This window comes from Phodopus roborovskii, unplaced genomic scaffold (genome assembly GCF_943737965.1).
Source record: "Phodopus roborovskii unplaced genomic scaffold, PHOROB, whole genome shotgun sequence".
Taxonomy (NCBI): Eukaryota; Metazoa; Chordata; class Mammalia; order Rodentia; family Cricetidae; genus Phodopus; species Phodopus roborovskii.
Window position 1 is genome coordinate 1551313 of NW_026125264.1, and position 22206 is coordinate 1573518.

General features: G+C 50.0%; 1 protein-coding gene across 1 annotated transcript; it reads right to left on the bottom strand.

The window, feature by feature from the left end:
• Window positions 1-941: 941 nt before the first annotated feature.
• On the bottom strand, window positions 942-18670 carry LOC127229123 (uncharacterized). The gene is made up of 15 exons (XM_051194126.1): window positions 18562-18670; window positions 17325-17541; window positions 15395-15499; window positions 14314-14445; window positions 13593-13677; window positions 13437-13500; window positions 12928-13013; window positions 12167-12349; window positions 9713-9766; window positions 8754-8906; window positions 7621-7688; window positions 7420-7465; window positions 5275-5338; window positions 2925-3004; window positions 942-971 (listed from the first exon to the last, which is right to left on the bottom strand). The coding sequence occupies exons 1-15, from the start codon at window positions 18668-18670 to the stop codon at window positions 942-944; spliced, it is 1476 nt and encodes a 491-aa protein (XP_051050083.1).
• Between the last annotated feature and the right edge of the window lie 3536 nt (window positions 18671-22206).

The window sequence follows — 22206 nt, forward strand, 5'->3', positions numbered from 1 at the left end:
GCTAGAAAGCCTCTGTCATCCTCAAGGACCCTACTTCCCTCATGTTTTAAAGGGGTCCAGAGGCCCATTTGGATGAACCCTTGATGGAGAGGGCACTGGTATGTCTTTGTTCATTAGCAGAAAGCCTCTCAGTAGAACCTCAGGTGAACCTCCTTGCCGCCAGATAGTCTTGTTCTGATGCGGGGCCAAAGATAGATGTAGCTCAGATCCCACACCCTTGACAAAGAGATCATGTAACACCATAGGTGACAGAGAATTAAACAAAAAATAAATCTATGGAAATAGCTACCTTGATGGTTCTCTACCTCCCTTAGCCCTGTTCCTTTGCACCCAAGGTCTCCAAAATGCCTCTAGGCTCCTGAGGGTCCCCCTGCTAGCCACCCCGACTTGTTCAGCTTATTTCCAGCCTCCTTTTGACCAGAGAAACTTTTCTGGGAGTACAGATCTCAGTGTCCTTCCTAGAGGCCATGCTGACAGGGCCTGCTCTCTGTCTGGAGAGTCAAAAGGTTTCTCTTTTTCATTTTTCTCTTTCTCTTTGCTCTCACCCCTCCCCCTTTCTGGCTGCGTCTCCCTCTAGCCTGGTCAGATGTGGAACTCACTCTGTAGCCTAGGCTGGCTCAAACACATGACAGCTCCTTTACCTCAGCCTCCAACATTCTGGGCTGACAAGTGTGACCTCCAGTCTCCGTCTTTCCTTCTACAGAGGGCAGAATGAAGAGAACTTTCCTGAGGGTTTACAGGAGGACTGGATCTGGGAAAGATGACCTTCATTTAAACATGCGAAGGCCGCTTCCCAGCCGGCAGGAAACCCAGCAAATTCAGACCCAGACTCACAGCAGAAACATCTTTATTACAGTTGAGAACTCCACAGAGACTGAAGCAGAACTTTGGGGTCTTGAGCATGTGCAGCCGGGGGCAGAGACTGGCCCTCTGCAGAGCAGCTACTCGGGAATGGTCAGCAGTATGTAATTCTGTGGACAGAGCAGAGTCCCCGTATGTGACCTCACTTCTCACACAGGCCACTTTCCTGGGGCTGCTGCTGACTCTCCAGAGGGGCCCACACCTGTGCCTAAGTAAAGCCAGGGACTGAGTGGATGAGGGCACAGAGCAGAGAGGAAGTCCCGTGAGTATTTATGAGGACTGGAACACTCTAGAATATGGAGCGCTTCCTGAGATATATTGAGTGGTGAACAAAGGACATTGGGTGATGACAGCCATGGAAGGGTGTGTGTGTTGTACTGTCCAGCTCCAGATGGCGACTTTTACTTTAAATCACAGTCTGCGTGGTGCTCTCTGTAACTTCCAACCCGAACAGTGGCACAAGGCAGCCCAGAAGCGGATCAGCAAGTTAGCCTTGCTTTTCACAGGTCTAGTTATGAGGCTCGAAGGTGCTGGCTGTGTCCTGGCTCTGGCCATTCGGATCTGTCACCCTAGCTAGCACCTGGCCTGATGGCTCCAGAACTGGTGGCATCATTTTTAGGGCAATCACAAACCCTGGATTACCTGGATGTGTTCCTGCAGGCCTACTCAAGTGAGGGTTTCTCTTGACTCTCTAAGGTCCCTAGGCTGATGTTCAGGCAGGAGCATCAGTAGTGGGGGATGGGGAGTGGAAGACACTGAGTGGCCAGATGAGGCAATCCTTGCTGCCCCTCCCACGGCAAGCTTCTGAGGTGAGGCGTGAGGGCAGGAGGCCCAAGGTCTAAACTTGGGGTCCTAAAGCTCAAGTTCATTCGTCTGTCTTTTTTGTTTCTTCTTCCGTTCTGTCCTTCCTTTCTTTTTGACACAGGGTCCCATTATGTAGCCCAGCCTCCCTGGAACCCATGAGCCTCCTGCCTCCACCCCCTGAGTGCTGGGACTAAAGCATGTGCACTCCCTTGGAAATCATCTCGAGGTGAGAGAAGGAAATGAAGAGTATGTCTGAGCTCTACTTCCTACCAGCCCTCTTCTCCATTTCCCAAGATCCCTGACTCTGACTTGGTGTCTTTGCCTGTCTCTCTGTCTCCCCCTGCCCTAATCTGGAGTTTATTATGGTCATGTTCAGCTTTCAGAAGATATTTCATTCTGGGAGATGTGTTCTGTTAACTGCGAGATTATATTTCTGTCTGCCATCCAACTTGTTCTTCTGCAACTTCCTTAAAATGTTTCTTTCACCTTTTTAAAAGATATTTTTATTTTGTTTGTACCAATGTGTATGTGTGTATGGTTGTGGGTGGATGCCACGTGTGTATAGGTAGGTGCCAGTGGAAACCAGAAGTGGGCATCAGGTCCTCTGCAGCTGGAGTTCTGGGTGTTGTCAGCCACCACTGGCTCTGGGTGCTGGGATGGGAGCTTGGGTCCTCTGGAAGAGCAGTAGCACTCTTCACCACTGAGCCCCCATCCTTGGGATGTCCCTTAAATGAATTCCCCCCCTTTGGGAAGAAATGGGAGCCAGGACAGGAAGCAGGACTGGCCTGGAAACAGATCCCCAGGCAGGCCCTCTAAGCTTATCTCTGCTTCCCATCCCTGGATGTTTGCAGAGAGCAAGCAGACACTGGGTATAACAGAACTGTTTGGGAACCGGGACACCTCAGTTCTACTAGGGAGATGGGTGGTCCTGGCTAAGATAATAGCTTTGGAGGTAAAGACCCCTACTGTGTCACCATGGCCTTGCTTTCCTGCCTTTCTGAGCCTTGAGTTTCCACTCAGTCAAAGTGGGGAGAATTGTCTGTGTAAGGAAAGAAGCTCTTGATAAGCCCCATGTTCTGGCTTCCTGAGTGACCCTTGCTGACCTCTAAGTCCTCAGTCACTTCATCTATAGCAGATGTCAGTCCAGCATAGTGTGAGGTAGAGGTAATACAGAGGCAGAAGGCTTGGGAGTGGCCTAGGCTTCTAACTTTCTGCTCATTAGCTGAGCTTCATGGGGGGGGTACTCCCCCTGCACCTACCTCAGAGAAGTCCATTTGGGCTTGGCTGAAGGAGATGCCTTTGATGTTGGGCAGTGGGAGGCCATGTTCTCTGAGCCACTCTACAAGAGGAAGGCAGGAGCTCAGGCCCTGGTGGGCTGGGCTATCTGGTGGGTATGCTTGGGAGAGTCTGGGAGGCTACCCTTCCCAACCCCTAGCCAGGGGACCTTCTGTACCCCATCCCCCCTTAATCAGGCAGTCCTGAACAGCAAGTAGCCTAGAGAAAGCAAATGTTACTAGAGGTGTGCAACTTTTAACATTTCAATACAACATTGTCATCCACAAATGTGTTGGGCTGTATTCATAGTTATCCTGGGACCCATGTGTCCTGTGTGCTGCAGGTTGGATACCCCTGATCATTTCCTGGTTCCCCTACACCTTCACGTGTGCTGCCTTTTAAAAGAACATTCTTACTACATATGCCCCAGACCTGCAAACACATTGTTAGGAATCTGTCCTTCTTTGCGGCATTTAAGGAAGATTCATTTTGTTGAAGATTGAAGGTTTCCTGGTACTCAGGAAATGCATTCTCCCTGATTTTCACACTGAGAAATGCTGACATGTTGGTAGAAATGAAACATCCCACACACAAAGAGATGAGACAATCAACCGAAAATGCTAGAAATGTGGCCCTGATAGACTACATCAAAGAAGGCAAATATTCACAGATATGCTTGCTTGTTAAAAATCTGAAAACGAAGTGTCAAGTCAGTAAATTTACAGAGCTGGTCAGTTTGCTATTACTGCTTCTGTCAACTGGGCTAGCTGATTTTCCACAAATGGAGTTGTGAAAATTGAGGGCCTGGCATGGCCTCCTCCTGTGCCCACCACCCTGTGTTGAGCAGCCTTTCCTCACCCTATTTCTCTCAGCCAAGGGGCTTGGAGCGGTCTGGCATCCCCTTGCTGGCCTGATGGTCACTTGGGAGTTGGGTGTTGGGGTAGATGGAGGAAGATGAGCCCATGCATTTGTTCTTCCATTTGTCCCCATCCTGAGGACACCCCCCCCCACCCATTCTAGGTCTCTCCCATGGGCCTTGCCCAAGACTCCCTACTGCTGCTTCTTATCTCAAGTTGTTTCATACAGCCCTTCTGGGTTTCCTCAATGGCCTCACACTGTCCTTTTCTCCTCTGGGTGGGGTTGTAGTATGAGCAGCACCCATGGCACTCAGCAGCCTCCTGGTCTGGCGTTTATTTAGATCTTCATGACCATACCAATTTCTGGGCCTGGCTCACTTTCTGGGTTATTTCTTGGGTGTGACAGACAGAGCATTGAGTGAGAGCTTTGGTGGGCACAGGAGGAGTGGGCCCTATCTCCCCAGCCCCTTGCAGGTGGCATCCTTGCCTGTCTGGCTTCTCTGGCTCTGATGAACCTCTGCATTTGAGCCTCTGCCAACTTCTCAACGTGAATGTTCTCATACTATGACTCAGAGCACAAAGGCCCTCAACTGAGAAATCAGGGAGTCAGGGTTCTAGACTCAGCCTGGCCAGAGATTTGCTGGGTTACTTTGGACAGGTCACCTAACCACTCTGGGTCTGTGCAATGGGCCCATGTGTAAGATGAAAAGGCCTACTCAGATAATCCCTTAGGAATAAGTGGGGCTGGGCTGTATATCCTACGTACATTTCTTTACTGTGAGTCATAGGATAGGATGCTAAAGACACAATGAGAGACATGATGACCTGTGTCCCTGGGAAGCTCAGCATGCAGTGGAACACAGGTACTGACCAGATAACCATGGGGGTGGGTGATGGGCCCAAGGAACAGCCAAGCCAGGAAGCCTAGTGCTAGGGTATCCCCCTCCATCTTCCTCCCCAGCTGACTATACTGCCTTGTTTCAGCATCTGAGGAGCCCAGAGTAAGACAGAATTTTGGAAATTCTGGATACCTAGACGGGAGGGTGATACATTCAGCTTTCAACTGCTCTAGCAGGTACAGATCCTATCCTGCTGGTTACGCTTACAGTGTGAGCTGCCCACTTTAGCCATCCTATTGGCCTCAGCCCATCAAGCATTCTACTTGGGACCATTGACTACTAGCTCTGTAGTCGCTGAGGCTGAGTGGCTCCTCCTCTCTGAGGGCTCATTCCTTGTGACTTTACATCTTCCTGGCAGCTAGATGCTCTTCAGGCTACTTGTTCATGCTCTGAGCTTACATCAGCATTAACATCCTCTGCAACTGCATCTGAAAGCTTGGGTCTGTACTGACCCCTGCTTTGCCTGGGGTCCAGTCTCAACCCTGGCAGCTGTTTGCAGTCCCTGTGGACATGTATGGTGCTGCCTCCAGCAATGTACTGTGATGTGTGGTCTGACAGAGAGATACAGTATGACTCACCGTTATGGTGAGACAAGAACCGCCTCTTCAGGACCTTCAAGAGCAAGGTCTTCAGATGCTTTTCCTGCAATGGGAAACAGCACACAATTCAGTTCCTCCAGCTCGGCACATTCCAGCCCGGCACATTCCAGCCCAGGATTGGGTGACTCTGTTGTACAGATGCCACACAGATTTTAGAGAAATTTTGCAGATACCACCTAAAAAAATGTGCAGTGTCTTCCAAAGTGAGCTAGGCTGGCTTTGAACCTACTATCCTCCTGCATTAGCTTTTCTGGTGCTGGGATTACAGGTGCCACCACATCTGTCCACATGCCACTTTTGAAGGACTTTGGAGATCTTGGGTCAGATTAGTGAAGGGTCAAAGGAACACTGAGGGGCCCCAAAAGGACCCCCCCAGCCAGGTACCATCTCTGCAGGGAAGGAAATGGATGGGTCTATGGGAGCCCAGGACACAACTTCACAAGGACCAACTTTGGTCAGTGAGAGATACTTCTAGTACTTAGAGCTGCTGACAGTGGGACGCATTGAAACAGCAAGCCTCCCGTCCCTGGGAGTGTGCAAGAGGGTCTTGATTAGGGCTCTTGCAGATGTTTTATTTGTCTGGTGGGAGGCTGCTATTAACTACACACATAGTTTTACATGCCCAAGATGTGGGTGGCTTATACAGTATATAAATTGTCATCCTGGTCTCATGGATGTCCTGTGATATATCACAGATGAGATTCCCGACCAGAGAAAGAGTCTTGGTGCCTTTGACCCAGATTCTAAGCTAGCGAAAATCATGTGGCAAGGACCATAATATTCAGTAGGGCAGGCCTGGATTCCATCCCCAGTGAACTCTCCCTACAGTGTCTCTTGGTTTATATACTCACTCAGGCCCACCTCCCTGTGACTCTTCTTTTTAGGGTTGGAGTTTGTGACACATAGGCCTACAGAGAGGACAGGTGGCCTGTGGGGACGGGACTTCCCAAACAGGAGCAGGCTCAACTCTTGTGGGAGAGGTGCAGGTTGCATCAGCAGTGGCGTGAGCTCAGGGACTGAAGGCCAGTAGGCTCAGCCATGTTGCCCAGCTCCCTGCACCTCCGTGTTTAGCCTGGAGTACAAGATCGGCCCTTAAAAGGCTTTCCCCATCCCACATGACTCCCTACCTCCTTTCCCTTCTCTGACCCATCTGGGAATCCTGTTGGCTAGGGCCACCTTCAAAAATGCCGGTTCCTGACTCTTGTTTACTCGGCCACCACCACCTCCTGGGAGTCTCATTCTCCCTCTGCTGGCTACACCCTGCTGTTGGCCCCATTGCCTTCTCTTGGTACTGCTTTTTCTACTCTGCTCACGCTGTGTCAATGAGGCGTCCATCTCAGTCTGAGGAAGAGTCTCCCCAGTATGACCTGTCCTGCCCCTCTGATGTCCTATACTCTGCTCTAGAGCCCTGATTCTTTCCTGATTTAGTCTTGGGTCTTTGTTTACCTCTTCCCAGATGTCCCCAGCCTCTCCATTCACTGCTGCTTTGAGTCTTGGCTTTAAAAGCTCACCTCAATACATCTCCCAGACTCCTTTAAAAATGCTTCATTTCTTTTTATTTTATGTGCATTGGTGTTTTGCCATCTTGTATGTCTGTGTGAAGGTGTTGGGTCCCCTGGAACTGGACTTACAAACAGCTGTGAGCTTTCTTGTGGGCCCTCTGGAAGAACAGGTAGAACTCTGAACTGCTGAGCCCTCAGACTTCATTCTAATGTTGCTGATCTTCACACTGACCCCGATTCTCTCTTTGGTGCTATATTACCTGACTCTGTTATATAATTTGCTTTGCTAAGGCTTATATGGGCTTATGTCTGCTAGCATATGTCCAGGGGTAGGGGTGGGTGGGGAGAGAGACATTTGTGTTGATACTCGTCTGTGTACCTAAGATAAGGCTAGTCATATAGTAGGTACTCAATTAGTGTCTGTTATATATGGAAGAACAAAACAGATAAGCTAGAGCCTCAGAGACCACACTCTACCCCAGTAGGAGTTGGGGCCTCCAGGGTGAGATGAGATTAGGGACAGAGTATGACTCAGGCTTTCAGTCCTAGGCCAGCAACTTGGGACTATTTACCTGTGCATTTATGGATCCTTTAGGACACAAGGCTGAAGAAAGGGACTCACCTGCTTCTCAATGATGGTGGGGTAGGAGCCCAAGGTGACCACAGTGCTGCCAGAAGAAAGGGAATAAATCAGTGAGTGAACTGGGGGCCTAAGTACCTGTCTTTGCCTGGGCATAGCAGGGGGCTGTGAACCCTAACCACCCTCTCTCTTCCTCATCCCCCACTCCCAGCTGTCTTAGATTTTCCGAATCAAACCCATTACCTGTGTGGCATGAACTGGAGTTTTAGTGTCTGACTTCTTGAGGAGAACACAGCTTTGGAGAGGAGTTGCTGAATTGGATTGAAAGCAGACAGGCTGAGCAGAGTTGGAACCATTTCCTACAGAGCTCCCCACGCCTCTCCCTACTTCCCAACTCTTGCCCCTCAATCCTGTTCCAGTCCCATGAACTTGTGTTCTGTACTCATGACACTGTCTTCCCCCATACTCTGCCTATGTGGCCTCACTGGTGGGGCTGGCCACTCTGGGGAGGCAGGGGAGGCCAGGCCTGAACCTGAGGCAGGCCCAATGGAAAGATCTTGGTCTTGGAATAATCATTTCTGGAAGCCAGCAGGGTTCTTACTTGTGTACATGTTGGCATGACCACAGGGCCTCACACTAGGCTAGGGCTTTACAACTGATCAACAGATATAAATGACCTCATTATTATTATTATCATCATTTTTAATTTAAATTGGATACTTGCTATGTTATCCAAGTTGGTCTCAGATTCCTGGACTCAAGTGATCCCTCAAGTTCTCAAGTAGCTGGGATTATAGTGGTCACTATCACAGCTGGCTCCCCTTGGTTTTGTGGGAGTGCAGATAGGCTCTAACTCATATGTACAGGTTCAGGGCTCTTTGATAGTAGTGAGGGATAGCTAATTCTTGGTCATACAATGATGCCATCTAAGATCCAAGGACCCTTGTTCCATCCTTAGGATGCCACCCAGCACACCTGTGGTAGAGTGACTCTTCCCCTTTCTCATCTGAGGTACTTTCCAATTTTGAGGTCAGGGGTTCAGAATTGAACCATTGGAATTTGCGGCGGGGGAGCTGTATTTTCTTTCTAGAATTCTCCCCATGACGATTGGTATGGTTGCTTTGTGACTCAGCCATCCCTAGGGGAGTCCTTTCAAAGCCCTAACTGCACCCTACAGGAGGGTCTGGAGTCGGAATTTCTTCATGACTGAGGAGGTCCTTAGTGAGTAGAGAAACTAGTATGTGAATATCTTAGCCATGGGCACAGCTGCCCACATGTAGAACTGTTAGTAGATGGTGGTAGGCTTGGTCACAGCCATTCCGTCTCCCTGCCCTCGGTCTGCAGACTGGGGACCAAATCCGTGCAGTTTCACTCACCCAGGCAACTGCACCAAAGGAGACATTGTTGGTCCCCTGCAGCATCAGTAAGCCCTGCTGGATGACTGTGGCCCTGGAGCCATCAAGGCGGACTGTGGGGGGATCGGGGGCGCTGATAATCAGTCCCAGGCTCCCTCTGGTCAGATTTTGAACCTGGATGAAGTTAAAACAGGGAAGGTAGAGGGAGGCTTAGTAGACGGCTTTCCCTGGACCTGGCTTGGAAGGGTGGGAAGAAGACCCTCTTTTGAGGCAGGGGACTGGGTTTCTTGTCTAGCCCTGTAACTTCTTGCTGTGTGTCGTAGGGGAAGTTACTTGGCTCCTCTGAACTGTTGTGAGGTGAGATCACATCCTTCCTGTCCTGGGCACACACAGTACTGATTGTGGGGAATTAAAGTTCGGGATCTACCTCCGTAAGTGGTGTAGCCCGAAACAAGATTCTTATAACCCCTCTGTGCTTCACATTTTCACCCTTGTAAAGTAAAGGTAAGAACTGTACCCGCTCCGTAAAGTCATGTGAATTAATGAGCTAACTGTTGTGCTGTGCTCAAGAGACGTTAGCACCTACAGCACCACAGGCTTCTCGGCTGTAATTATTTGTCCAGCTGGTGAGCACAGAAAGCTTTGTGGAGCGGCCACAATGAGTTCAGATTCTAGAGCAGGGGCTGGGTTCAAATATAGTCCTTCCAGTTACTCAGAAGTGCTTCCTTCACCGTGTTGAGCCCTGTCTTGCTGTTATTTAGGTGAGCCTTAGCAGGGCAGGGCATGCTCATTGGTGGACAATGACAGCCCATGGTCACAGTCACTGTCTTGACTGCTTCCTCGGTTTTACGTCCTTGATACTGTAAAGAGGTGCAGTAACTTCTGGAGTCCACAGCAGAGAAATGGCACATGTCCATAAAATCTTTAGGTTCAGCCTGCCTAGCCCAGGGTGCTGGAGCAGGGGCAGGTACCATACCTACCTCTGGCTGGGGCGTCGGGGCACTCTGGGATAACAGCTCCCAGAGGCCAGTTTCCTAGAAAGGTAAAGACCAAGTCAGCTTGCAGTCCTGCAGATGTGTCCTGAGCAAAGTGGGGGCCCAGGGAGGCAGCTGCCTCTACTGGATGCACTGTCTGTACATGAGTCAGCCTCCGCTCAAGGCAAGTCACAAGTCTGGCTTCTCAGCCGTTTATCGGCAAAGGTTAACTTTCTGTGGTTTTGATAATTTTTATGCTGACATTTTTTTTTAAATATTTTTTGAGCCAGGATCTCATGTATCGTTCTTGCCTCAAACTCACTATATAGCTGAACTCCTCCTGCTCCTTCCCATAAGTTCTGGGATTACAGGTGTACACAATGCCTGAGATCAAAGGCAGGGCTTCATGTGTGCCAGGCAAACACGCTTCTCACTGAGCTACACCCACAGCCTCTTAACTACGAGAAACGCTATTAATACAGCGAAGCTGAGAGAGTGTCATAGAGAACATTTGCATGCTCTATTCAGTCTTCCATTAACAGTTCTTGCCTTTATCATACTCCTACCTATCCATCCATGCTCTACTGATTTTCAGGGAGGTATTGGGATTGAACTCATGGCCTCACACATGCTGAGCTCATTCTTGACCACTGAGCTACAGTGGATCCCTGCCCCATCCGTTTTCCAAAATCACAAATCATCACAGAGAAAACAATAGCAATGTCTGAAGTAAAAGCCACACAATGTATCTTTTCTTTTCTCTCTAAATACAATTCTCAGAGGTAACTATTGTTGACATTTTGAAGTGTGTCCAGATGGACATTTTCTGCTCACATACAAGCGTGAGCACAGAGAGGCATTCTGGCCACACAGCCCTATGCCTTGTTAGTGACACTCCGTGCCAGGACCTATAGAGCAATCTTGTTCTTACAAAGCACTGTCTTAGTTCATACTGCCTGTAGTCTCAATAAGTTTAGTGCTAACTGAGATGGGCCATGAATTTGATTTTTAGTATGTAGCAAATGAGGCCCCAAAACCCTGCAGATGTGTTCCTGCCCACCAGTGTAAGAATTTCTTCAGATGTAGGGTTCCATTCTGTCACACTTCTGAGCTGTCACACTTGTATGGGATACAGGGATAAGTGGTGGGAGACAGTAGACCTCATCTGTAGTCAATCCCATTTGTGGATGACCTTGAGCAGTCCATTTCCCCAGTGTGGGCACTCATTTGTGTAACTATTTAAAGTAACTTTCTTTGTATGATGTAAAGTTTCTGGATGTGGCATGTCCCACTTATGATGTCATGTGGGCACTTGAAAAATTTTTCAGATTTTGAAGCATTTTGGATTTCAGATCTGAGTTACAGATGCTCAACACACACACACACACACACACACACACACACACACACACACACACACTTTGCATATATAATTTCATATAATATGTAACTATAAAGTTTGAAAGAGTAAGAGAAATGGAGGGAGGTAGAGGTAGCGAGAGAGAGCGCACACATTTTCTTAGATCTTTAGATGTAGCAATCTTGAGGGGGCATTGTGAGGAGATGACATTCATATTGAGACTATTAGTGAGAGAAGAATGTGCCAGGCAGAGTTGAGAATAAGTGCAGCCTGCATGGCTAGAACGCAGGAAGTAAAGAGACAGAGCTGGAGAGAGGCCAGGGATCAGATTGCCCAGCCCCACACAGAAAGCCTGACTTTTACTCTGGGATACAGAGAAGCTGCTGCAGGCTTTTGAGCAGTGATATGGGTGGCCTTGCTCATTGTTGCCATCAGCCCTTGGGGAGAACTTATCCCCCTTGACCCGTGTGTCTCCTCAGCACTGCAGACAGAGGCCAGTCTCAGGTGTGCCTTCCCTAGCGACAATGACAATATGCAGATGGCCTTCTGGCTTCCCTGATTGCTTTAAGCAAGGCCAGATAGTTATTTATTGTAAGATTGTGCTGTTAGAACCTGGCCTCTGCCAGGCCACATGCTGTATTTACAGTGGTTTCCTCTCATAGGTTCTGACAGGCACCTTCTGAGACAGAGTCCTTAGCTAACAGACTCTCCCCTGGAAAGTGAGAACATCCAAGTCCTCACACCCTCACATCCTCACAACCCGCTCCCCACCCCTACCCTGCCTCCTGTCTGGAGATCAGGGGGTCTGGCTGCAGGGCTGTGTTCATAGGACCAGTCCACAGGAGGCTTTCATGCGTATCTGTTGTGTAAGAATGGGTATGTGTCGCAAGGAGGAGATTAAAGGCATGTCAGAGTTCCTTTTCTCAGATAAAGGGGCTTCTGTGAAGGGTTCTGAGGGAGAAATAGGAGCTAGTCAGGTTAGACTGACTGGTGGAGTCCGGGGTGGGGAGTAGACTTTTGCTGTTGGGGCCTTGGCTTTTTCATGTAAGACACAGGGCAGGAGCATTATGTCCCTCCCCCTGCCACTTCCCAGCACTCACCGAGGAGTCTTGGGGCTCCACGAAGATCTCCTGGCTGGTGTACAGACAGGACAGAATGCCATTGTAGATTTCTAGCCAAAAGGCAAAATCTGCCTTGCTGTCTTGGACTAATCCAGGGAGAGTTGGAGGAACCATATGTTTTGGGCTTGAGGTCAGATGGTGTGGGCCACAGGGAGTCACAAGCTTCAGAGAAATGATAGGAGAACGATGGTTAGTGGGGAGCTGGTGGACACCTGGTCATAGCTCACCTTGCTGACCATAGAAGGCACAGTTTCCCTTGAATCTGCCAACAGCACCACCGGAAGGAAGCCATTATGGTCATTATCTGACCACGAGGAACCTGATGCCCAGAGACATGATGTCACTCACTCAAATCCCACATGACAAGAGGTAGAGCTGAACCTCAGAGCCTGGCTTCCTGGCCCCCATCAAGCTCCACTCCGGCCTCTGAGCCCTGTCCCTCCTACCTCCCATTACAGAGAGACATCAAGGAGCATGGACAGGAGCTGGGCAGTCCTCAGCCATTCTGTCCTCAGTTTCCCCATCCGGGAGCTGCCTCAGCTGCCTTCGTGAGGGGTCGGACTCACTGCTGTCCAGCAGCCTGTGTCCACCCCATTCCCTTTGCTGACCATTCCCTTTCTCGATCCTTGCCTTCCTCTCCCCCCTCACTCCCCAGCCTGTGAAACACCATCTCGCTTTCTCTTTGCCTGTCCACTCCCAGGGGGCTCGCCAAGGGCCCGTGGCAGCCTAGGGATGCCCACCTGCACTCTCATCAGGATGGCTTCCTCTGTGAACTCCGTGCTGGTCAAATAGTACTGGAAATCACTGGGACCAGAGATGATGGGAGCTGTGGTGCAGAAACAAAACCTAACTCAGCCAGAGGTAGAGGTGGGAAGGATGCGGTGGGGGTGGGGGGGTGGGGGGTGAGGAGGGCAAGGAGACATTCCTTCTCCTCTGCTCAGCCTTAAGGTCCTTGATGGCTGAGCATATGCCCCTAGGAGAAGGGACATTTATCACACACAGACTTTGTGCCAGCTTGTTAGTATTATTCTACCAGGCCTTATCTACGGACCTTCCATTGATCTTGTTTGACAGACAGGGAAACTGAGGCTCAGAGGGAAAGTGACATATAAAGGTCACAGCTATGTTGCCCCTCCTTTTCCCCATTAGAAAGTGTCCTTCCTGTCTGTAGGACGGTCCTGTCTCTGGGTATATTCCTACACACAGTGTCTGGCACATGGCAAGGGACAGTTGACCGGCGGCAACATACGAAGAGTGATGTGTAGCAGGTCTTCCAGCAGGAAGTTGAGCAGGTCTGTGATCACAGGGCATACCTGGAGGGAAGGGAAGAGTTGGGGTGCTGCTGGCGTGAGGCTGAAGAAGAGGGGCTCTCTTGGGGGCCACACCCCTCCCCCCGGTGACTCACTATCTTCTGGAGGAGGAATGGCAGTGACTCCTCCAGGACCTCAGTCGCCAGTTCCAGCAGCTGGTTTGGCAGCAGGGTGTCTGTTCTAGGGGAGGGATGACAAGGTAGGGTCAGCTAAGCAGTGCGCTGAAGGTGTGGCCGGGGCAGGGGGAGGCTGAGCTCTATGAGGCAGGACAGCAGGAAGGCCCGCAGTGGCTATCTTTTCCTTCCTTGGCATTCCCACCTCCTCTCCATTTTCTTCTTCTTGCCTTCCCCCTCCATGTGTTTTCTCTCCAGTTTTCTGCATTATGTCTGGATTTGTATTCTCTCCTTCATAAAGGTCATTGGGCTTTTCAAGCAGGAAGTGGCCCTACTAGCAATGGAGAGATCCTGTCCTGCTTGCTGGAGGTTTTGGGTCGTGTAAATAGATGAATTATAGATCCCCTTCGGTGTCAGCTTCTGCACTGTCTCCCTCCCCAGGACCACTCCATGTGGGCTGGCTACTATAAGCAATGCAACCAACCGAGGCTTCCAGAAGTCAAACCCTGGCCAGGACCCACTGTGTGGAGTAGCTAAGCAGAGGCTGAGTCTTAACCATGGCCTTCAGTGTGGAGGCAGGAGAGGCTGACAGGTGGTAGCCCCTGCTCTGAGTTTCAGAGAAGGACCAGAGAGGGCTGGGCCAGTACAGGAAGAGCCACCATCTATCACACCAACGGGAGGCTTAGAAACACCAGGTACTCACTGCTCCAGGATCTCAATGTTCAGGCTTCCAGGTGGCGTATGGCACTCCTCGAAGACCACCTGGGTCTTGTTCCCTATCTGTTCTAGCTTTACTCCAATGCGTATGTTCTTGATGGCTTCTAGCCACAGGATCCTGTAGGGACAGTATATCTGGACAAGCTCCCAGCCAGACTCCAAGGTTGAGACCAGAAGTCATGAACTGGTTGATGCTGCTGCTGGTAGGCAGGCGTTAGAAAGTAGGAGAGCTCTTTAAAATATGGTATCTGCTGGCAGACTGGGCAGCACTGAGCCAACGTCCTCACAGGGCAACAGAAAAATGTACTGTTTGCCTTGGAGATGGGACACATGCGCTCCCGTTTGCCAAGGTCCATGGGTCATGAATCTTACTATTGATTGACACACTATCCTAACCAAGGCAATAATACCTTCCTCAGGGAGCAGAAACATATTTCTCAGGACCCCTTGACTCTGTCATAGCATTTCCTTGGGCTTGATCTCCCATCCAAGCTCTGACTACGGGCCTTGCTTAGCTTCCAACATTGCATAAGATCAGATGCATTCCAGGGGAAATGGTCATAGACTGCTCCATCATTAATGGTAAAGTCACACCAAAAGTCATCTTCACAAGAAAGGCAGGATCTGGCATATTCCCAAAGAGCACTGTGACGCTCCCTGCTTCCCAACCAACATGGGTCTGTATCAGTGCTGTTGCGGGTGGCCACATATACAACCACTCACCGTTCAGAGATGTGCAGGTGGACACTTGGCTTACTGTAGTAGGAAACTGGAATTATACCTGGTTATAGACTCATGCCCAGGAAATTGATGCTCTTGCTTCAGCTGCTCAGGCCAGAAAACCCAGACTCTTCCCAGACTTCCCCATTAGTGCCAGTGTGCCCACATGACAGATATTATGGGAGGGGCCCTCGGTGCAGACTCACTATGTGATCCTGGGCAGGGCTCCTCCCCATTCTATGTCTCAGTTTCCCCATAGGCCAGTCTTTGAAATGTGCCCGAGTGGAAAGGACTTGTTAGTCGTGCTCACTGGAAGCATGTGGGGAGGAAGTACCATGGGTACTTACTCCAGGAGTGAGAGGTACAGTTTGCAGCGCAGTGTGATCTGCAGCAGGCTGTCACTTAGAATTTCCAGGGTGACTTCTGGTCCCTTGGCATCTTCTATGACCAACCTATGGGAGGCATGGGGGTGAGATGTCTGGCTCCATGCATGTCTGGAGTCTAGGATGGGAGCTGATGCCAGGAGAAGAGGAGATGGCTTTGGGGTAGCCTGTCCTTTCCCTCTGACTTGCCAGAGACCACAGAACTCAGCTTTTCATCTCTACGCCTTGAAGATCTTAACCTTCTCTGGATCAGCCTCTAAAAAACCAGGAACCATGGCTTAAGTCTATGCGCACATGGCCATCTGAATCCAGGTACAAGCCTCGGGGACCAAGGCTATGGCTCAGTTGGAGAAGCCTTGTCTAACATACATGGGATCCTGGGGTTGATCCCCAGGTCTAGGGAATGAGGCTCTATGGGCTTCTCAAGAGAAAAGCCAGCAGGCAAGAATGTGGAGAAGCAGGAGTCCTGGTAGCCCCTCTGCCATCCATGGTCTCTGCTGAGCATCCTCAAGCATTGTACTCCCTCCTGAGGCTTCAGATGCCTCCCATCCCTGGGCTCAGAGGGCTCAGGACTGCACTATGGGCATGGGTATTGGCTGGTGACTCATTTGGAACCAACACATTTTATCACAGGGGAAACCTGGTCACCAGCATGGAGCTTTCTGGAAGGGATTCTTCCCCCTGTTTGTTTCAAAGCAGGGTCTCATACACCCTGGGCTAGTTTCACACCTCCTATATAGCTAAGGATGGAACTTGTGATGCTCTTGCTAAGCCTGAAGGATAGTTTTAGGATCAGACCATGTGGCATTTTCTTTTGTCCATTCCAAGCCATGTCTTTGGATAGGAGAGGCTTGTAGCCATGGCATTCCTACCCAGGTGGAGTCAGTGGACAGTACCAGTACTTGGCATGGCTGGGATAGGATTAGCCTATGCTGTCTCACAAGTCTCTCTGGGCAGTTCTCCCCACACTATAGTTTCATGACTTCTCATTCCATTTCATACCCATCAGAAAATCCCATTTTGAACCTGGGGTCTTAGGACCCATGGGTCTGTCCTTGTTTTTGTTGGGGAGGGACTCATACACACGGGCTAAGCCTGAGTGGCTATGCAGGTCTCCTTGAGGGAGGCATGCCTCCAATCAAAATCAGTACCATTCATTTAGGAAAGTTCTTGTTTTGCTGGGAGGCTCCAACCCCGGGCTTTCAGGGCTGAACAGACAACATAGCGGGGCATCTGGGGACCGGCTAAAGGACTATAGCTGGCACTAACATTTGACATGTGGAAGGTCAGGATAGGTGTAGCAAGATTTTCTTTTTAAGAACAATCAGAATTATGGGTTATGCTGCCTCCAAGTTTAAGCTGGCCCCAAGTACTCCAGAACGTGACCTTATTTAGAAAGACACTGACTGTCGACATGACTAGTAAGGATGAAGTCATTCTAGAGTAGCCTAGCTATAACCAAACATGGCTGTGTTCTTGTAGAAATAGAATTTGGACCCAGGGAGGATGTCCTGTGAGATGGCAATATCAGGCCTCTGGTACCAGCACCAGTGATTTCTAGTGGATGCCAGGAGCAAGAGTTGAGCCATGCTTCTAGGAAGCAGCTGCAGACCCCTGCCCTGGCCTTTCTCTTCCAAAGGAAGATCACTTGACTCTGAACACTTTAGTGTGCCTGTCCCAGAAAACTCATACAATTGGGAAACCTGGATTTTGAGAAAAATTCATGGGATTCAAACTGTAACTACTTAGGAAACACTATTCAGATTTGTAAAGCATGGAGTGGGGGACCACAGAGGAGGCTACACTGCCAACCCCCACCCATCTCTGTTCCACTCGACAGGGAAAAGCCTCCTGAGGGAGAAGAGAGACAGAGGCTGCCTCTCCGATCACTCACCCAGCTGTCTCTAGTAGCTTCTTCAGCTCAGGCATGGTCTTCCCAGAGAGCAGGTCCCCCACGAGTGACAGGTCCAACCCATTCTTCTTCCCAACAAACTCCTTTCTGACGAAAGGCAGGGAGTCCAGGACAGACACACCTTCACTTGGGGATCCAGTCACAGGCATCCTGATCATATCCTTCAGGACCTGATGCTCTGCGAATAGATCTGAAATATCTGGGGACAGAACATCTCCTCAGGGTTCATTCAGCCATTCAGTAAATGCCCACTGGCACCTGTGCCCAGCTGACAGATAAGACAGCCAATCAGCAACAAGTTTTTATGAAGAGACCAGAGCTCAAGTTGGTCTCAAACTACTGGGCTCAAGTCATTCTCCTGGCTTAGTCTCACCTTGCTACCAAGCTCCGCTAGCAAGTCTTAGTCTGCTGGGATCAGGGAGCAGCATGACTCCCACTGCCCTGGAGTTGACACACTAGTCAGGGAGAAAGAAAAACTAGTACTCAGGTGAGCAAGTAACTTATGTTTTGTTACAAAGAAAATATAACAGGTCTGAGTCAAAGCAGGATGAGTCAGGAGTGTCTGCTTCCAGCATGATGGTCAGGCAGGGCTGCTCTAAGGAGGAGGAAGACGCTTGGGACAGACATCTCAAGAAAGTCAATGATCTCATTATGGAAGGGTCTAGGGAGACCAATAGCTCATGCAAAGGCCTCAAGGTTATGAACTTGGTGAATTTGCAAACCAGATCTTTGAGCTGGGACAAGTACCTCACAGACAAGAGGCAGGCAGGACAGTACACAGACAGACAGGTTGGCAGGTGCTGTATCTGGACATGACCATTGGGGTTTTGCCAGAGGACTGTGGGAACCCAGAGGGATAGACCTAAGTGCTACTGGGAGATCAGAAGAAGTTTCTTCAGGAGAGGAGCTGAGGGCTTTGTCTTCCAGGCCCAGTCAGAGTACACTACATTGAGAAGGAGAGAAAGGGAGAAGGGCCCACACCAGGCCAGGAGGCAGCCATGACCTCTATGCAGTAGATGTGGAAGGTAGTGGGGAAGACACTGGAGGTCTGGGGCTTTGAATGTCAGGGTGAGGACTACTCATGACAAGTGTTAGAACAGAGGAGAGACAAGGGCAGCACAGAGGACCAGGGAGGCCAGAGGAGGAGAAGCCCAGAGAGCTGTCCCCAGCTCTCTGTCTTGGAGGTCATGCCCCTCCAATCTCGTTCCTTGAGACTCACCTGTTTCCAGCTGGCTCCAGCTGACCCTCAGGAGGAGAGGACTATGGGTCATCCCTTGGGCTTGGTGCAGCAGCCCCCAGCTTAGCAGCAGTGTCCACAGCAGCAACATTCTCCTGTTAGGACCTGTGGCCATGGAAGTGAGAGCTTTTGTCCCCTGCAAGGATGTGCATCCCTGTGTCCCCCACTCTGTACCCCATAATCATCTTCTTATGTCCTAACAGTCCTGTTCTGGGTCAGACTCACTCATGGTAACACAATAAGCGGCAGAGCTTGGATCCAAACCCAGCATGACTGGGTGCTAAGATCCTCCGCTTTATTTCACCGTGTGAAGATAGGGCATGGCCTGAGTATGCGGGTGCTGTCTTTTTTTGCCCTTACCACTCCCCGAATAGGACCTTCTAGAATCTCTCAGGATGGTGTCACTGCTTTCTTAAAGGTCTACTCTTATAAGCCAAGCTCTGGAGTGAGGGGTGGGCATGTGATGAAAAGTCAAGGCCCCTGGCCAGGGCTTGGCACACTTGAGAGTTCTTCGGGGAAAGACTCACTCCTCTTGGCCTTGTGTAGCCAGGGGCTTTTGGCCAAAACTAATAAAGCCTAGTACTGAGGTGGGAGGGGGCAGGGCGGAGGGACAAGCTCAGAACATGGCTTCCAGACCCCAAGGAGGAAGTGGGTCAGGCGTGGGCCTTCCCCTTGGCACATCTTCAGCTCTCGTGAGGGGTGCAAGATGTGACTGGCACTGAACCCAAGGGGGGTGAGGATATGTGCGTGTGTGTGTGTGCCTGTGTGCCTGTGTGTGTGTGTGTGTGTACGTGTGTGTGTGCGTACGTGTGTGTGTGCACGTGCGTGTGTGTATGTGTGCGTGTATGTGTGTGTGCATGTGTGCGTGCGTGTGTGTGTGTGTGTGTGTGTGTGTGTATGTGTAGCAGTTGAAGGGCAAAGATGAGGCTGTCAGTGTCCATGGCTACCTTGTCACTGCTATTCCTTTGCCTTTCCTATGTATGTCACCTTGGCTCTCATCTCATTTCTGCCCAGATGTGGTCACCAAAATTACAGACAGGCCCTGGAATGGTTGCTCTGACTGGGTAGGAGCTGAGTAATGGAGAACAAGTCATGTTCATTTCCTTCTAAGCCTCATTCAGAATATGATAAATGTATCTATGGCTTTGGGGGGGTGGTGAAGGTCACTGTGACAGCTCAAACCATGTGAGCACAGGGCCCAGTGCACAGGAAGGCTTAACAAGCTGCTGTGACTATTTACATTCTATACATAAGGGAGCCGAGATGCAGAGGGGTAGGTGCTTCCATCAAGGTCTGGTAGCATGCCCAGGAAGAGCTGGGATTCGATGCTGGGGCCCAGAAAGGGCACCAAGATTTGGTGGTTCTACCACAGCAGTTCCAGGCCTGAGTTCTTTGCCACCTATCTGTGCAGAGACCCTGCCTTGTGGGGACTCAGCCCCCAGTTTCTCCTTCATGCGTCTAGTCAGGTAAGCACAGCTCCTTCATTGTTGGGTGGTGTGGCCGTCCCATGGCAGGCAGGACAACCTCCAGTTGGCTTGGGATTTGCTACAGAATCTTCTACTTTACAACTCAAGGCACAAGCAGGACAAGTGCTAGCTCCAATTTTATTTTCTTTTTGTTTCAAACTTAGTTCTTTGAGATTATAATATCAGTATATCATTTCTCCCCTGCCTCTCCACCCTTTCCTCCATGTGTTCCAGCTCTCACCTGGAGACTCAGGGCTGGGAACTGGTGGAAGATGGAGCTCCAGGAAGCAGGATCCCAGGAAGTGTAGGCAGGGCTCACCTTCAGCAAACAGAGCAGACTGGTAGCAAATGTTCGAGTGATTTGGTGGAATATGTTGGAGAAGAATAGGCTCTTTTGTTTAAGATTTGTATTTTTTTAAATGTATGTGTAGGTGTGTATGCCTGCATGAGTTTATGTGAACCACATGTATGCATGTACTTTGGCAGCCAGAGGGCACCAGATTTCCTGAAACTGTAGTTCCATGCAGTTGTGAGCTGCCTGATATAGGTAATGGGTCCTCCATAAGAACAGTAAACACTCTCAATCTCTGGTCAACCTCTCCAGCCCAAAGAGTGGGATCTTTTTTATTTTATTTTATTTAATGTGCATGGGTGTTTTGCTTGTCTTTATGTCTTGTATATTCATATGTGTGTTTGGTGCACACAGAGGCCAGAAAGAAGGATTTTGATTCTCCTGCACTGGAGTTACAGGTGGTTGGAAGCCTTGACATGGGCTCTGGGAACTGAACCCAGATACTCTAGAGCAGCAATCAAGTGATATATGCCTTTACCACTGATACATCTCTCCAGGCCCAAGATTTGGATCTTCTCGAAACATGGTCTTGTGATATAGCCTAGGCTGGTCTCCAACTAGTAATCCCCCTGCCTCAGCCTTCCATCTGTGATCATTAAAGGGTGTCCCTGAAGGACACTATGTAGGATATCACCTGGAATTTCCTCTTTGCTGTTTCTGAGACTCAGGTTAAAGATAAGGAGTTTTCTGTCTGTCAAGGAAGGGTACAGAGGCTCAGAGCCCTGCCTTTGCGATTTGGGAACCTGTACCTCTAGTGCCTCCCTTCTCTAGTCAGGGAAGGCAGTTTCAGGGTCTTGTCATTGCAGGCCAGCACAGGAGCAGTTACTCTCCTTTCTCTTGGAAGGTAAAGAACAGAAGAGAGGTGGTGAGGAAGAAGCCTAGACAAGCCTGCATTGGCATGCTGCTGGCTGCTAATTGGTGCCGGTGGTTAATTACCAGAGCCCCAGTTTGTCACTTAAGTGAGGGTAGAGTTTTGCCATAAGCTGTGGGGAAGGTAGATGATTAGTCATCTCTAAGATCCCTCTAGTGTTACCCACACGGAGCAAATGATCTTGGTTTGGGGTCCCCAGAAGTAGGCCGATACCCAGTGGCATGTATCTGGGAGATGACCCACACAACTCTGGGGAGTGGGATGTGACCAGCTGCTTAGAGCACCCAAGCTCCTCCCTGTGGAATTGCTGAAGGCCACAGGAGAGCTTGGGCCTCAGAACTGCTCTTTGTCTGTGGAGTAAGGATCTTGGGCTTCTTCACCTGCCACCCGAGGAGGCCCCAGGGGATGATGGCTGTGGAGAGCCTTGGCCATAGCTGTGTTAGGAAAAGGTCTTCATGCTTGCCCACTCAAATCTGGACGATCCTGCCTTATGGGGAACAGTGGCACTACAGACCAGAGGTCTGACAGAGATTGTGTTTTGATACCCAGTACTGTCCCTTCCCAGACACTATCCCTCTCTTTCTGCAAGGGCTCTTGTGTGACTGAAGGCTGTGGTTGGGTGTGGGCAAAACCCATGGCTAAAGAACAGAGGACTATTGTCTTATCCCAGAACCCTGGGGCTTCAGGGAAGCCATGGAGACAATGGGCCCTCATGCAGGTCTGAGTAGAACAGGCCTTGGTGATAAAGTGTTCCCTTAGGTCAGGTGACAAGTGTCTGTGGTACCACTGGCTGAGTGCCTAGTGGGTATTGCATTTAATCTTCACCTCAGGCCTGCAAGGTGAGAACCATGAGAAGGGCAAAGAGGCCCACCCAGGGGAAGCTGCATCTTGTTGTCTGTCTCCAGAGCCACAGGGTTCAGAGAGCATATGACCCACCT